The sequence below is a fragment of the Pempheris klunzingeri genome, chromosome 21, assembly GCF_042242105.1.
Source record: "Pempheris klunzingeri isolate RE-2024b chromosome 21, fPemKlu1.hap1, whole genome shotgun sequence".
NCBI lineage: Eukaryota > Metazoa > Chordata > Actinopteri > Acropomatiformes > Pempheridae > Pempheris > Pempheris klunzingeri.
In genome coordinates, this window is record NC_092032.1 from 19,601,415 (window position 1) to 19,617,831 (window position 16,417).

General features: G+C 43.0%; 3 protein-coding genes across 3 annotated transcripts in view; 1 reads left to right on the forward strand and 2 right to left on the reverse strand.

The window, feature by feature from the left end:
• The window catches only part of LOC139220757 (CD276 antigen-like), a 119,656-nt gene that overhangs the window by 55,623 nt on the left and 47,616 nt on the right, over positions 1 to 16,417 (forward strand). The gene's annotated exons all lie outside the window — the stretch shown is intronic.
• LOC139220756 (CD276 antigen-like) overlaps positions 1 to 16,417 on the reverse strand; it is a 94,016-nt gene that overhangs the window by 38,803 nt on the left and 38,796 nt on the right. The window lies entirely within an intron of this gene.
• The window catches only part of LOC139220755 (hemicentin-1-like), a 41,587-nt gene continuing 38,861 nt past the window's right edge, over positions 13,692 to 16,417 (reverse strand). The window contains 2 exon segments of the mRNA XM_070852587.1: positions 13,692 to 15,846; positions 16,104 to 16,376. Coding sequence (XP_070708688.1) covers positions 15,713 to 15,846; positions 16,104 to 16,376 — 407 coding nt within the window. The 3' untranslated portion in view covers positions 13,692 to 15,712.

Here is a 16,417-nt window from a genome sequence, read left to right on the forward strand (position 1 = left end):
AAAACGAGGAAAAGACAGCCGTTCTAATTGATTTAGTCTCATAAAAATACTAAACTATCAATTTGGAATTATGTTTTATAATTAATTTAATAATTACTACCAAAATTACCACATTGATAGCTAGCTGAAGGATTTTGGAGTTCTTGACAGTGTAGAGGCTGGCAGTGTCCACAATTGTACAACATTAAAGGAGACAGCAAGTATTAAAACATTTATTAAAACAGAGCAAAATTCAGGGACATCATTTGTTATGCATTAAGGACTTGTACTTTGGTTGTAAGTACGGCTGAAGCAGAGTAGGTGTTAAAGACATCTGCTGTTGCAGAAACAAAATCAATCAAACAATCTAACTAAATCTCTATGACTAAACTAACAAATAATAAGAGTGTAAGAGTGTGTGTGTGTGTGTGTGTGTGTGTGTGTGTGTGTGTGTGTGTGTGTGTGTGTGTGTGATAAGGCTGAGGAATGTGAGATGGGTCCCACAAAGGTGGGGGAGAGAGACCAAATGGTGATGGCCAGACCCCCTGGGGTGTGGGTCAGAGGCAGACAAAGGAAAGCTAAGTGCTGTTAGCTTAGCTTTGTCCCTCAGTGGCCTGTTGCAGACTGTGTGTGTGAGAGAGATAAAGGTGCAGGTTAAGACAGGATGGTTAGTTTGTAGGCTAACATCAACTAAACTTAATGGATGCACAGTAATCTGCAACACATCACAATAATCAAACTCAATGAACATTAAAACAAGTCAATACATTAACAAGGGTAAACCATGTATGCAGTAATGCTATGCTAATTATGCCCAGTTAGAGTTTGTTACCAGTCCTTAAAAGGGGAGACGAAGTGTCCTTGAGGGTGCTGCTTTCTCAGCTTGTTGCTGGAGGAAAGGTGTGGTTCGTGTCCGTGCTGTGGTTGCAGGCTGGAGGAATCCGGTCGCTCCTTTGTTCCTGTTAGTTAGCAGCTCTGTGCTAACTTGCTGGTGTGCTCCTGTTGTTGGTTATCAGCTGGCAGACTCTGGGTCGTGCCTGCTGGCGCTGATCTGCTTACTTCAGGCAGGACCTTGTGTCGCTACCATGAAGGAGGTGGCTGCTCTGGACAGACCACACTGAGGCAGAGCTTAGCTGAGTTGAGCTGGTCTCTCCTCTTCAGGAAAGATCAGGAGAGCTGGTCTCTCCTCTTCAGGAAAGATCAGGAGAGCTGGTCTCTCCTCTGCAGGAGGAGAGGGGGCAGGAAAGACCTGGTCTCTCCACTTCAGGAGAGACGATGAGAAAGAGAGAGTTCAGTGGGGGTGAACTGGTTTTGTGGGCCTGCGGTCGTAAAATCATGTGTCCCCTCCGGCCAATGGTGACAGTGGAGCTGGGCGCGGGGGTGATTTCACACCTATCTGTGAAACTGGGGGCATTGGGGAAAGGAGCCCAACAGTTTTACAGACAAAGAAACATGCGGTCTTCACCATGCGCTATTCACTGTATAGTGAAGCCCAACATCCCCCCTGCCATCAGGATGTCACCTGATGTGGGATGCTGATGGGATAATTGTGCATGTTTCGGCCATTGTTCATTTTTGTCAGTCCAGGTGAAACAAGTTGGTAACTACTGGGCAGTTTGTTATCCAACTGGGCATATGCTGAATCTATCTTGGCTAAGCTAGAACAGACATACATTACAAAACAGGTCTTCATACACAACAATGACATACTGCATCCTAATAACCTGTGTTTCTCAGTCGTTAGTGAGGGTTAGTGGGAACAAGAAGTGTCAGTGTGTTATGTAGCAGAGATAGAGGCACCTAAAATGACAAAGTCATAACAGTGTGTCCTACGTGTGTTTTGTATGATTTTACTGACAAAATATGAAGTTGGTCCAAGTGTACTTGGAAGTTGAGCAGTGGTGTTGAATCCAATCAGAATTTAGGCTTTCAGTAATGTTTGTTTATTACTGAGTGCTCAAATGAGTTTGCTGCTGTTGCTAACAAATTCAAATTTGCCTAAATAACTGTAGTGAAAGTGAGGTAGATTGGGTGTCTGTCATCTGGTCAGTGCTGCCATGACCAAAAGGAGTGAGCTCTAGAGCTCTTATTCTTTCTTGGCCCAGGGCTGTAACGCTCCTGGTAGCCAGAGGGAGAGAGACATTCAGAGTCACTATCAGTGTCGGGTAGATTATGGCCATGTTCTGAGCTGCAGTCAGAGATGCTGTAGTCATCATCTGACCCGTACACTACCTGGTCATTGTTCCTTGCCTGGATTTCTGCATATGGCAGTCTCCTGCTCCTATGCTTGGAATGTCTATCCCTGGGCAGTGGACGGACCTGGTGGTTACGCTCAGTGTCCCTATGTGGTCTTTTGTCACCCCCCTTTCGTTGGTTGTGAGGGTGAACTTTTGGGGCAGCTGACCTGTCTGACACCTTGGTGTGTGAGCTGGGTGGCTCACTTGTCCCCCCCCTTGCTTTGGAAGAGACAATAGTTTCCCAGACTACCTGTGTCATCTTCCGGATCTCCTGCAATGAGGGGTCACCTTCCTGTGTCCTGAGTACAACGTGAGTACGCACACATGGGTGGAGGTTTCTCAAGAATAAAGCTTTGAAGGTGGAGCTTTCTTCTAAGCCTGGTGCATTCTTTCCCTGGAAATATGCGTGTCTCAAACGTTGGTAGTACTCTTTTGGATGCTCACGACGGGCATGCTTAATTTGTAGGGCTGCAACTATTGCTGTGGTGTCGTCAGTGGCACAGGAAAATTCTTCTGTCAGTGCTTGACGTAGCAATTTATACTCATTTCTGACACTGGGAGGTCGTGACTGTATAAACTTGTGGACCGCTTTAGAGCTGGTTTTCCACACAAGTCTAACTTTCTCCCTTTCAGTTGCATGGGGTAAGTCAATTAAGTTGTAGTCTAGCTCCCTGAAATAGTCCTCAACTTGGTGATCACAGTTATCTGGATCAAACCTGTCAATGCCTCTAGCTAGAAGCTCAAGCTCTTCAAGGCGGGGACTCTGTAAAGGCGATACTAAGCCAGTGTCATTGATATGTAAATCATGCCCTACACTTCTCTGTGGTGGAAGAACAGGGGCTGAACAGCGGCCACTCTGACGGTGATGCAGAGAGGAGGCTGAGCAGTCCTGGACTGTTCTAGTCCCATCTTTGGAGGGACAAGCATGGAGAAATGTGTCGTGCAATGACATGAATGAGGGACTTGGGACGGAATATCTTCTAGAAGATATGCTAGACAACTCCTCTCTGTCTGTTTCAGAGGAATGGGAAGTCAGGTGGCTTTGAGCTCGGTCTCTCAGCGGAGGCTGAGGAGCTGACTTCATTCCCAAGAACTTGTGTTCAGGTGGGAATAGCTCATGTCCTCTGTTTGGGGAAAAACTGAACCTGTCACTGGTAGAAGAGTGTGAATCGGAGTAACCGGAATCACACTGGCTGATCGACTCTGGTCGGGCCAAATGTTCTGACTTCAGTCTATACATTTCTTCTTTTTGCGAACAGAGATCTAACTCTGCTGTGTGCAGGTCTTCTAAGTAGCGCAGGGCTTTCTTATTAGCCGTCTGAACCTCATGGAAGAGGCTAGCATTTTGCGCTCTCAGGATTTCTACCTCCTTCTCTACGGCTGCTCTGCTCTGAAGGGCGAGGCTGGTTTGCCTGTGAAAAGTTAAGAGCAAGCATTTTAACAAGGAGCCCTTGGATGCAGTCTGTGCATCACACCTGTCGTTGAGTAGGGAGTCTATCTCTTCTGTACACTCACTGAAATTCAATTTGTTAATGAATTCGGGGTAGCCAGGCTTTAGGCTCTGTGCTAAGGAAGAAATAAACTGCTCTACACAGGGGTTCTCCATTGTTGCCTAAAAAGGGGTGAGGTAAAACAAGTTAAAATGCGATGAAGCAAAGTGGTTGGCTGTGGTGTTGCGGTGGCAGACACCTTGAAGTGTAGCTTGGGGAATACTACTAGCCTAACACTGTGGTGGCCTACACTAGAAGGTAGCTATACACTATCTAGTGGAACTGGTGGGGATAGCAAACTGAGGCCAATTAAGGTAAATGTAGATTTACACAAAATAAGTTTACTCACCAAAATTTTGACTCTCTAACTGAAATGCACGGCAGTAACAGTCAGGAATGTCTCTTTAAGTTACTCAAGCTGGAACACGTGGCAGTTGCAGCTAGGTACTAACTTCACAGGGCTGATAGCACGCTGTGGCTCTCTCTCAGGCTCTATTTCTTAATCAGGCTGAAATGCACGGCAGTAACAGCCAGGTTCAAGCTCTAAGTTCACAGGGCCGGTGGCACGCTGTGTCTTAACAAACAGGAAGCACTTTAGTTAACAGCGAATGGACAGATTGCATTGAATGTGTGACATTCAAATGCAGAACCAAAAATCTTCCTACAGGATAGGTTTACCTGAAAAGTTAGCAGCAGTAGCAAGCTCTAAATGTAACACTATGGGGCTTTCAATGTTTGCTTTCAAACATAGGCACCAGTATTAGCATTAGCTTTAGCCTTAATTCACAGTACACTACACTAACTCTTCAAATTGCTTTTAGCTTAATTTAGTTAGATTGATTTTCACCACAATGCACTTGAAAGTACAGCTGGAAGTACTTCTGTGACTGACTGGTGGTTAAAAATGATAATTTTGCTCGTTTTAAAGTCTTATAAAAATTTTTGGTTTTGACCAAAATTATGCTGAAAATTAATATTGTACAAATATGAACAATTGCCAACAGTACTCTGCCTCACACGGGGCACCATTTGTTGTGCTTTAACAAGTGGTAATGTTCAATTTGGCTATCAGAAATAATTAATAATTATCAAAGATAATTAATAATTATTAAAATAAATGAACTTTGATTAAAGTCCACCTCGATTGGGGCACCACCTCGAAAAACGAGGAAAAGACAGCCGTTCTAATTGATTTAGTCTCATAAAAATACTAAACTATCAATTTGGAATTATGTTTTATAATTAATTTAATAATTACTACCAAAATTACCACATTGATAGCTAGCTGAAGGATTTTGGAGTTCTTGACAGTGTAGAGGTTGGCAGTGTCCACAATTGTACAACATTAAAGGAGACAGCAAGTATTAAAACATTTATTAAAACAGAGCAAAATTCAGGGACATCATTTGTTATGCATTAAGGACTTGTACTTTGGTTGTAAGTACGGCTGAAGCAGAGTAGGTGTTAAAGACATCTGCTGTTGCAGAAACAAAATCAATCAAACAATCTAACTAAATCTCTATGACTAAACTAAAATAATATGAGTGTAAGAGTGTGTGTGTGTGTGTGTGTGTGTGTGATAAGGCTGAGGAATGTGAGATGGGTCCCACAAAGGTGGGGGAGAGAGACCAAATGGTGATGGCCAGACCCCCTGGGGTGTGGAGCTGAGGCAGACAAAGGAAAGCTAAGTGCTGTTAGCTTAGCTTTGTCCCTCAGTGGCCTGTTGCAGACTGTGTGTGTGAGAGAGATAAAGGTGCAGGTTAAGACAGGATGGTTAGTTTGTAGGCTAACATCAACTAAACTTAATGGATGCACAGTAATCTACAACACATCACAATAATCAAACTCAATGAACATTAAAACAAGTCAATACATTAACAAGGGTAAACCATGTATGCAGTAATGCTATGCTAATTATGCCCAGTTAGAGTTTGTTACCAGTCCTTAAAAGGGGAGACGAAGTGTCCTTGAGGGTGCTGCTTTCTCAGCTTGTTGCTGGAGGAAAGGTGTGGTTCGTGTCCGTGCTGTGGTTGCAGGCTGGAGGAATCCGGTCGCTCCTTTGTTCCTGTTAGTTAGCAGCTCTGTGCTAACTTGCTGGTGTGCTCCTGTTGTTGGTTATCAGCTGGCAGACTCTGGGTCGTGCCTGCTGGCGCTGATCTGCTTACTTCAGGCAGGACCTTGTGTCGCTACCATGAAGGAGGTGGCTGCTCTGGACAGACCACACTGAGGCAGAGCTTAGCTGAGTTGAGCTGGTCTCTCCTCTTCAGGAAAGATCAGGAGAGCTGGTCTCTCCTCTGCAGGAGGAGAGGGAGCAGGAAAGACCTGGTCTCTCCACTTCAGGAGAGACGATGAGAAAGAGAGAGTTCAGTGGGGGTGAACTGGTTTTGTGGGCCTGCGGTCGTAAAATCATGTGTCCCCTCCAGCCAATGGTGACAGTGGAGCTGGGCGCGGGGGTGATTTCACACCTATCTGTGAAACTGGGGGCATTGGGGAAAGGAGCCCAACAGTTTTACAGACAAAGAAACATGCGGTCTTCACCATGCGCTATTCACTGTATAGTGAAGCCCAACATTGTGAAGTATCAATAATCCACAACTAAAGTACCACGGCACAGAGCATCCTTTAAGATCACCATTGCATTGTATTTCATTGTGTTGGTGCTTTTCATGTCCTGCTCTCTGTTCAGTAGAATTCAAACTGAACAAAACGGCAGCAAACAATTAATTCCAGTGGATCTCCTCCCTGTTTGAAGTCTGGAGCTGAAGACAAACTAAATACTTGAGTTTCTCATCAAACCAGGTCAGAAAACTAAACTAAACAACTTTGTCCTGCTGTTTGAACCCACATGATCTCGTTGATGGTTTTTTCTGCCTAAAAGTCCTGCAGTGAAACTGACTGACTGACTGACTGACCGACTGACTGTAGCCAATTCATACCAGCATTATCTCAAGACACTCTCCCTAAAGAGCAGGTCCAGACCTGCTACTGTCAGTTATTAAATGAGGCAGCAGCTGCAGGAAAAACTCCTTTTTTTATGGTGGTTTAGTTTTCACAACACTTCCTGTCAGGATGAGGATCATGAGGTCTGCAGGCTTTGTTCAGCCAGAAGGTTTACATGCATCAAACATTTTACTTCTGGACAAAGATAAAAACATGGTTTCAGTTTTAGTCCTTTAAAATCCCACATGAAGCTCTTAATGTTGTGCTGAATCTCAGGCACCTAAATGCTGTTTGTTAGCTGAAGGTTGGTTATTATCACTTCCTCAGCAGTGAAAAAGAGACACCGATCATGTGGTTGTTTTTCTTTGTCACTCTGGAAACTTGACATGTTTTTCTGCAGTAAATGTCGCTGAATGTTTACATTTCTTTAGAAAATCTGTACATGTAAAAGAGGAATAAAGGTTAAATGCACGTCAGGTAAAATTCCCATTTTTTAGGGAGTCATCCTGACGTCACATCAGTCTGTGAGTGGGAGAAAAAAACAGGCCGTGAACGCCTCACTCACCTCCCTCAGTGAGAGACCAGAGGACGGAGAGAGTCAGTAAACACACCACGATCATCCTGCTTTATATCCTCCGCTTTTTGAAGAAGTCGAAGAAAAAACAAACCTCCGCAGATTTCTTCTCATGTCCAGAAACATCCAGAAACACCTGATTAACAGTAAAGTTAAAAATCTCCACCAAGGCTCCCGGAGGACCAGAGATGGTTGAAGAAGAACATTTTAATTCTGGACAGATCATCAAAGTCCCCTTGAGAACTTCCACTCCTCACACTGTTGATGAACGTCTGACTCTGGCGCAGTTATTCCGTGACTCACATTTACATAAACACGTAGAGTCAAAAGAGAACAAATGAGGGAGGAGGAGGAGGAGCATCCCAACCAGAACCAGCTGATGTGAAAGTGAAAGTAAGATTTAGTCATCTCCATTATTAGTTCATGTTATTTTTAGCAGACTGACTGAATAAAGACTACCCACACAGTCATATAATATATCCAGCCAGTTGAAATAAATCTAAGTGGATTCTTTTACTGGAACTGAAAACTACATACCTGTATAAAGATATAAGCCTCAAACCTGAAACAGGAATATGGCTGAATATAATAATAATGCTGCATATTGAAGATGGATTCACTGGATAAATCATGAAGCACTGTTCTCCCCTACATGAAGGTAGATGAGTCGCCAACACTGGCCCCTGAATTCACTGGGTGTTGGAAAGAAACCAAACTTTAGTTAGTTTAGTTCAGAGCTGAAGGCACCGTTTGATGCTGCACACAGGAAGTGCTCTGAGTTACAGAGGCTTCCACAAAGTAGCACGTTACTGTTTTGGATTATGTAGCATGAATATGACCTCAGTTTATTTAACTATATAAAAATATTATCGTCATGACTTACACACAGTCATCTGACACTAAATGTGATGTTTACTAAAGTACCACGGCACAGAGCATCCTTTAAGATCACCATTGCATTGTATTTCATTGTGTTGGTGCTTTTCATGTCCTGCTCTCTGTTCAGTAGAATTCAAACTGAACAAAACGGCAGCAAACAATTAATTCCAGTGGATCTTGTTATGAGAATTGCCATCCAAGGACATGCTCACGAATTACCAGACAGAGTGGCAATCGAGGGTGTGCTCTGCAACGGTGGGAAGCCTCATATCTACAAGGACAAGAAGAAGTTCTCACGCCAGTAGATGATCACACGATGTGTGAGAACTACACCCACAACGCCCATTATAAAACCTAACTGTATATGCTCACCAGATGAGCCTTTTACTCTGTAACCTCCATGATGTTGTTGCACTGTCAAACACTCCTCTTACATGTAAGATTAAACTTTGTTATAACTTGCAAGCTGGCTCCAATCTCCTCTACCTAAAGAAGAAGTCTTTTGACAATTTGGCGCCCAACGTGGGGCCCCAATATCCATTCTCTTCCTCCGGTGAAAACCACAGACCTTGCGCAAGGCTGAGTGAAAAAACTCAGAGGTAAGACCTCCACCGCGGGATTCCTAAAAACCCGTTTTGGACAGGGAGGCCAGGGCCACTGGAGAGAGGGATGGTGACGGGGTGTAGCAGAGGAGTGACGAACCAGCTACCCTGAGTCCGGGACTCAACAACAGGGGTGAGTTAAACAAAAGGATAGGTCAGGGACCTATAGCAAGTCAGGGACTTGTGGTAAGTCAGGGACTTACGGTAAATGTCTTCAGAAAGACTGATAGGTCAGGGACCTAGGGTAAGTCAGGGACTTACGGTAAAGCGTCTTTAGAAGGACGACAAAAAACTAATCTCTCAGCGCCTGAGTTAACAATAATAGACGTCGGGAATTCAGGGACTTCAGGGAGTCAGGGACTCACAGAGAATTTTTTTTAAAAATAAAAAATAAAAATAAAAAAAATAAAAATAAAAATAAAAATAAAAAAATAAAAAAATAAAAATAAAAAAAATGGGTAATTGCTGCAGCAGTTGTTATCGGAGTCAGGGACCTGACGAGGTCCAGTATGAAGGGGATGCGAAGCGCATGAAACAGGAAAAAAAATAATGTAAAATATTTGAAAAAATGGCAAAATAAATATGAGCTTAAGGGAAAACTGCAAGTAGGAGATTGCAGAGAATTAGTGGCAAAGATTGAAACAAATACAAAGGGGGAGTAAGATAAAAGCAAGAAAAGAAGGCCTCACAGAAGCCAAGGTGTGGTTAAACGAAGCACTCAGACAAGCTGGCCTTCAGCGCCAGAGGGAGGAAAAGCAGAGACAAAGAGAAAAGGAGAAGGAAGCAGAAAGGGACAGGCCAACTCCTAACCTTTATCCTGTGTTGTATTCTGCCCGAGATAAGCGAGAAGACAACGAATACAGACCCCTGGGTCCTTTCCCCAGTCTACCACCATACTCGGATCCACAACAACCACCTCTGCTGTCTAGGCCTCTCCTGGGGAAAGCCGCTTCCGCGTCCTCACCTCCAGAATCGTCCTCCTCCTCGTCTGCCTCCCACCACTTGCCTCAATCATCCATGACTGCACAACCATCTCTGTCCGGGGTGGACACACCACACCGGACCCGAAGCGGTAATGTATACAATCCTTTACATTACCTCAGTCCAACACCACCGGTACCTAATCTAGGACTTAAAGATGCAGAAATGTTTCCTATGATAGAAATGCCAAATCCCAGAGCAGGACAGAGTAATGAACCCCCCACTGTCAGAGTGTATAGACCATGGACTGATGCAGATGTAAAAGAAGCTGCTGCTGGCATCGTCCATCCCAAATTAAATTTGGAAGAATTCCTAACAGAGATAAAGAGACTGTGTGACAGTTTCAGGCTGGACACAGTGGAGACTGAGAGAGTCCTGCGATGTGTTGTGAAACAGGATTGGTGTTTGGTGAAGGGGACGTGGGACCCCTTCGAAAATAATGCGCCCATCTCGTTCGGACATGTGCAATACAATGAGAGGACAGAGGCATTGTATGGTAGAATAATCCAACACTACAGAGGACAGGCTTGTTACTCTAAAGTGTTAGAGTGCAAACAGGGACCAGAGGAGTCAGTGCTAGTCTATTTCGATAGGCTGAGTCAGATTTTTGCAACTCACAGTGGTATTCTTGTAGAATTACAACCTACAGCTAAAAAATGCATTCCTGCTTGGAATGCATCAACAAATCTGCAATAACATTAAAAAGCACCTCGTAGGATGGAGGAGTGCAGGGATTCAAACCACCAAAGATCATGCAGAACATGGTGAGGAACAAATGAATGTAAAGAAAAAGAAACTTAAAGCTAAAAGTAATGACACTTTTATTGTTGATGACTGTGATGAATTTCCCACTGATGAATATTATGATGTTTGATACCGAGGAAATGATCAAAGAGGAGGAGGTGGACGAGGATGGGGACGAGGACACGGAGGGGACGGCAGATGCTTCAATTGTGGCAAATTTGGACATTGGACAGAGGGCAAAAACACAGAGGAGGATCATGAGGAGGATGACGAGTGGCAACAGGACAATGATCAGTCAGCAGAATCATTTTAGATTTGCAGCTATTTTGATCCATGGTGTTTCACATGTCTCAAAAGGAGGGATGGTATCTGTGATAAATAAAACATTTACAATCTATGGTTATCAAAACTACTCCAAGACAAGGTACATTTCCTGAAGCAACCTACCATTTTCAATTTGTCTGTATGGATTTCATAGAACTAAACAAAAATTGAAGGAAAAAGATACTGTTTGGTGATAATAGATATGTTCCCATATTCACATCCATGTTTTACTTTGTTTTCGTCTATCAGGGAAATAATGATTAGTTATTAGGGGCAGGTCCACTTCACAGGTACGATGGGATGACCAGCCTGGAGGTGGACAGTTTCTGTTCTTTTACGGATGTTCCCATACTCAAAGTTTCCAGAGTAGACAACAGCTATTATTCTCATTGTGTACCGTTCCTGTCAGGATGAGGATCATGAGGTCTGCAGGCTTTGTTCAGCCAGAAGGTTTACATGCATCAAACATTTTACTTCTGGACAAAGATAAAAACATGGTTTCAGTTTTAGTCCTTTAAAATCCCACATGAAGCTCTTAATGTTGTGCTGAATCTCAGGCACCTAAATGCTGTTTGTTAGCTGAAGGTTGGTTATTATCACTTCCTCAGCAGTGAAAAAGAGACACCGATCATGTGGTTGTTTTTCTTTGTCACTCTGGAAACTTGACATGTTTTTCTGCAGTAAATGTCGCTGAATGTTTACATTTCTTTAGAAAATCTATACATGTAAAAGAGGAATAAAGGTTAAATGCACGTCGGGTAAAATTCCCATTTTTTAGGGAGTCATCCTGACGTCACATCAGTCTGTGAGTGGGAGAAAAAAACAGGCCGTGAACGCCTCACTCACCTCCCTCAGTGAGAGACCAGAGGACGGAGAGAGTCAGTAAACACACCCATCCTGCTGAATGTCCTCCGCTTTTTGAAGAAGTCGAAGAAAAAACAAACCTCCGCAGATTTCTTCTCATGTCCAGAAACATCCAGAAACACCTGATTAACAGTAAAGTTAAAAATCTCCACCAAGGCTCCCGGAGGACCAGAGATGGTTGAAGAAGAACATTTTAATTCTGGACAGATCATCAAAGTCCCCTGGAGAACTTCCACTCCTCACACTGTTGATGAACGTCTGACTCTGGCGCAGTTATTCCGTGACTCACATTTACATAAACACATAGAGTCAAAAGAGAACAAATGAGGGAGGAGGAGGAGGAGCATCCCAACCAGAACCAGCTGATGTGAAAGTGAAAGTAAGATTTAGTCATCTCCATTATTAGTTCATGTTATTTTTAGCAGACTGACTGAATAAAGACTACCCACACAGTCATATAATATATCCAGCCAGTTGAAATAAATCTAAGTGGATTCTTTTACTGGAACTGAAAACTACATACCTGTATAAAGATATAAGCCTCAAACCTGAAACAGGAATATGGCTGAATATAATAATAATAATGCTGCATATTGAAGATGGATTCACTGGATAAATCATGAAGCACTGTTCTCCCCTACATGAAGGTAGATGAGTCGCCAACACTGGCCCCTGAATTCACTGGGTGTTGGAAAGAAACCAAACTTTAGTTAGTTTAGTTCAGAGCTGAAGGCACCGTTTGATGCTGCACACAGGAAGTGCTCTGAGTTACAGAGGCTTCCACAAAGTAGCACGTTACTGGTTTGGATTATGTAGCATGAATATGACCTCAGTTTATTTAACTATATAAAAATATTATCGTCATGACTTACACACAGTCATCTGACACTAAATGTGATGTTTTCTGATGGAGTGACGTTTTTAAAATCAAAAGTGTCCGAATCAGAACTTGTGACGTTTCAGAACTTTCAGAGCAGGAACGTTCTAGAATGCTGGAAGCGAAGCGACCAATCAGAATCGACGGTGCTTCACAGAGAACAGCTGGAAAACACACACACACACACACACACACACACACACACACACACACACACACACACACACACGAGATGTGGATCGGTGGGGATATAAAGCAGGATGATCGTGGTGTGTTTACTGACTCTCTCCGTCCTCTGGTGTCTCACTGAGGGAGGTGAGTGAGGCGTTCACGGCCCCGGTTGTTCTCTCACTCACAGACTCATGTGACGTCAGGATGATTCCCCCAAAAATGGGAATTTTACCCAACATGCATTTAACCTTTATTCCTCTTTTACAAGTTTTTTGTTTTTTTTAAAAAAGAAACATTTACTTCTCCCAGAACTGAACTGTTCCTTTACCTGATGTGTTCCAGATGTTGACGTGTCCTGTGCATGTTACCGTGCAGCTTCCAGGCCGGCGATGATCCCCTCGTCCACTGGAGGTTTGGGATGAAGAGAAGGACTAAAGTCCACTCCTACCACAGCAACAAGACCAGCTGGGAGGTCAGGACGTTCATCACTGGACACAGTTACTGGAACCATCCCAGCGCTGGTGAACTGTGCCATTTGTCCTGCTCAGTCTGTTTCTGCCGTTTGACTCTTCCACATATTCAGTGTGGGGGTGTGAGATTCCCTCCAACACCTCGGGATCATTGTGGCACAGAGGTCATCATGGCGGTTTTAATCATTCTACATAGAAATCCATCTAAATGTGTCTCTGCTGTACTTGTGGACTCAGAGCATCGTTCTTTCTTACAGTTCCAACACGAGTCACTTTCCACCAGGCTCATTCTATTCAGTCTAGTTGGAGTGTAATAATATGTGTGAGTTATTGTGTAGTGATGTAGTGCACTGTTCTCCCCTACATGAAGGTAGATGAGTCGCCAACACTGGCCCCTGAATTCACTGGGTATCAGATCGATACCAAATCCTGCAGTATGGCTCAGCCCTGCTGCTCAGCTCGTGGAAAAAGTGGGAGGCAGAGCTGAAGGCACCGTTTGATGCTGCACACAGGAAGTGCTCTGAGTTACAGAGGCTTCCACAAAGTAGCACGTTACTGGTTTGGATTATGTAGCATGAATATGACCTCAGTTTATTTAACTATATAAAAATATTATCATCATGACTTACACGCAGTCATTTTGTCACAAACTGAATCAATTTGGTTTCATATCCCCCAAAACATAATTTAAAAAGTGATGAGAGTTTCTCCAACAAGTCTTCTGCTGCTGGAAGATCAAACTTTCAGTCCACTTGGCTCCACCGTGTGGAACAACAGAACTACTGCATTAAAGAGGAAAACACTTTCTAACCACAAGTGGTGGGATAAGAAAACAATCTTTGAACCACTGAAAGATTTAATATGCTCTTTTAGAGAACATAGTAAAATAAATACACTCATTGAAATGTACAGATAATCTGACCAGATATATAAATTGAACAAATGTTAACAGGTGACAGAAAATATGTACATTCCACTCTTAGTCTGATCCGTATATTATATTTATACAACCTGTAGTTACTAGCACACATGTTCACAGCACTAATCTGTATATAGCATCTGTAAACATCCTTCTGTACATACTCTGTATATATTTCTGCACTTGCTACTAATTGCACTTCTGGTTAGATGCCAAACTGTATTTCATTGCCTTGTACTGCACAGGTGTAATGACAGTAAAGGTGAATCTAAATCTATCTAAAAAAAAGCAATAAAGTGTTTGTGCAGAACTTTTCTCATGACCGTATAAAAAATACAGACCATTTATAAAAGCTACAAAATGGAAAACATTGGATCATAATGATCACATTATCTCATACAAAGAATTAGCAGATTTGGTCAATATTACTATTTTGGGAAAATATCACATCCACTAGTGTGAATGGAAAAATACCAGAAGCAGCTTTACATGTGGAAAAAGTTATTAATGCCAACTTGGCAGTAGAGAACTGAGGGAGAATGACTCTTCTCCCTGAGAAGGCATCTCCGTTAGCAGACGTCCTCCTAAATGATCCTATAGGTCAGAGTAGGTCACTTTAACCTCCACAGGCCTGAGCCCCGTCTCCAGGTTAAGGCTTTATCTAGTAGAGGGAAGATAAGCTGGAACTCTCTGCTCTATATCTCTATATCTATATATCTATATCTATATATATCTATATATCTATATCTCTATCTATATATATATATATATATATATATATCTATATCTATCTATATATATATATATCTCTATATATATCGATATATCTATATCTATATATATCTATATCTATCTATATCTATCTATATATCTATATATCCATCCAACAGAGGCCTGTCATCGACTCTGTGCTGCTGCTAAAGAGACTGAGCGTAGACGTTGAGTTTCTCTGGCGAAGCCACAATATTGCAGTCTGGACGTCACATATTTGGGTCATGCTTGTGGGAAGGTGAGCGGCTGTTATCCCCTGAAAGACTGAAGCTGTTGACTAGTATGACGCCTCCCAAAACTAAGGAGGAAATGCTTTCTTTCTTTCTTTCTTTCTTTGGCATGACTATTAACTACTACCAACAGGGTTAAAATGGCCTGACGCCCTCCAGATTGTGCTGTATTCAACTCACAGTGCACCGAACACCAGGACAGGGATAAGTCTTCATGAGGTATCGATGGGTCGGCCTGTGCCCACAGGAGCTAGTGCACCTTTGACCCCACACACACTCACTGTATGAAAACCAGGGAGCTGGGTATGGTGTGGAATGATGATCACATGACTGAGTATGTGAAACGTCCGACTGAAATCTCACTAAAGTTTTAGAGTCTTAGAGGCTCTTGGTTGGAGGAATCTGTAGCTGAAAGTTCTCCTGAGAGGATGAGATGATGAACAGTGACAGTACAGTTCCTTGGGGTGTGTCGGTGTTGCTTGTCACCACGTCAGACAAGCATCCCTAACCCAAACCCAGGTCCAGGTTGTCACGCACCAGGGGCCTGTTGTAGGACCAGTCTCTCGAAGGTTGTCATGACGTGGGACGTTAAAGCCGCAGGCCTGAAGTTACTGGGGGCACTGGGACGTCCCTTTTAGTTGATTGTGCGTCTCTTTGTTGTTATTGACAGCCACCATTTTTCCTTTTACAAACACAAAATGCTGCTACAGCTACGATTACCACACACAAACTGACTACAACCACTAAGTTTACAGCTCCTTTACGTCCAGGTGTTTCCTCATCAACTGGAGGCTCTGAAACAGAAAAGAGTGTTAAGTGAACTTTCTACAAGTGAAGCATCAAATGTTAGGTGACTTATATACACGTCATGAATCCATATCAAAGTATTGTTATAAGAAATCAGAGGTTCCCTAATAAATAAATAATTACAGACTAAAGCACAGTAATACCATTTTACAATCTAAACAATGAGAAACTATCTTAACATTTCTATCATTCATTCCTAATGACTTTAGTTTAATAAAGTTCCTCACTTCTCACAAACACTGACCTTGTTTAGTTGTGTTAAACGTGTTTCTCTTCCAGCTGCTGCGAGTGCTGACGGTGCAGCTGTAGACCAGATCAGTGACTTTATCTGAGAGCATCAGAGAGCTGCTGATGCTGTAGAGCTGCTGCTCCGTCTGCTGGAGGCTGGTTGGTGTGTTCAGGGTCTCGTTGGACGGAGGGCTGGTGGACCAGGTGAGCTCAGGCTCAGGGTAGATCCCCTCTGATCTGCAGGTGATCCAGTTTCCTTCCTGCTGGATGTCGACTTTACTGACTGGAGCTGCAACAAAAGGGAGAAAAGAGAATTACTCTACATCTGCA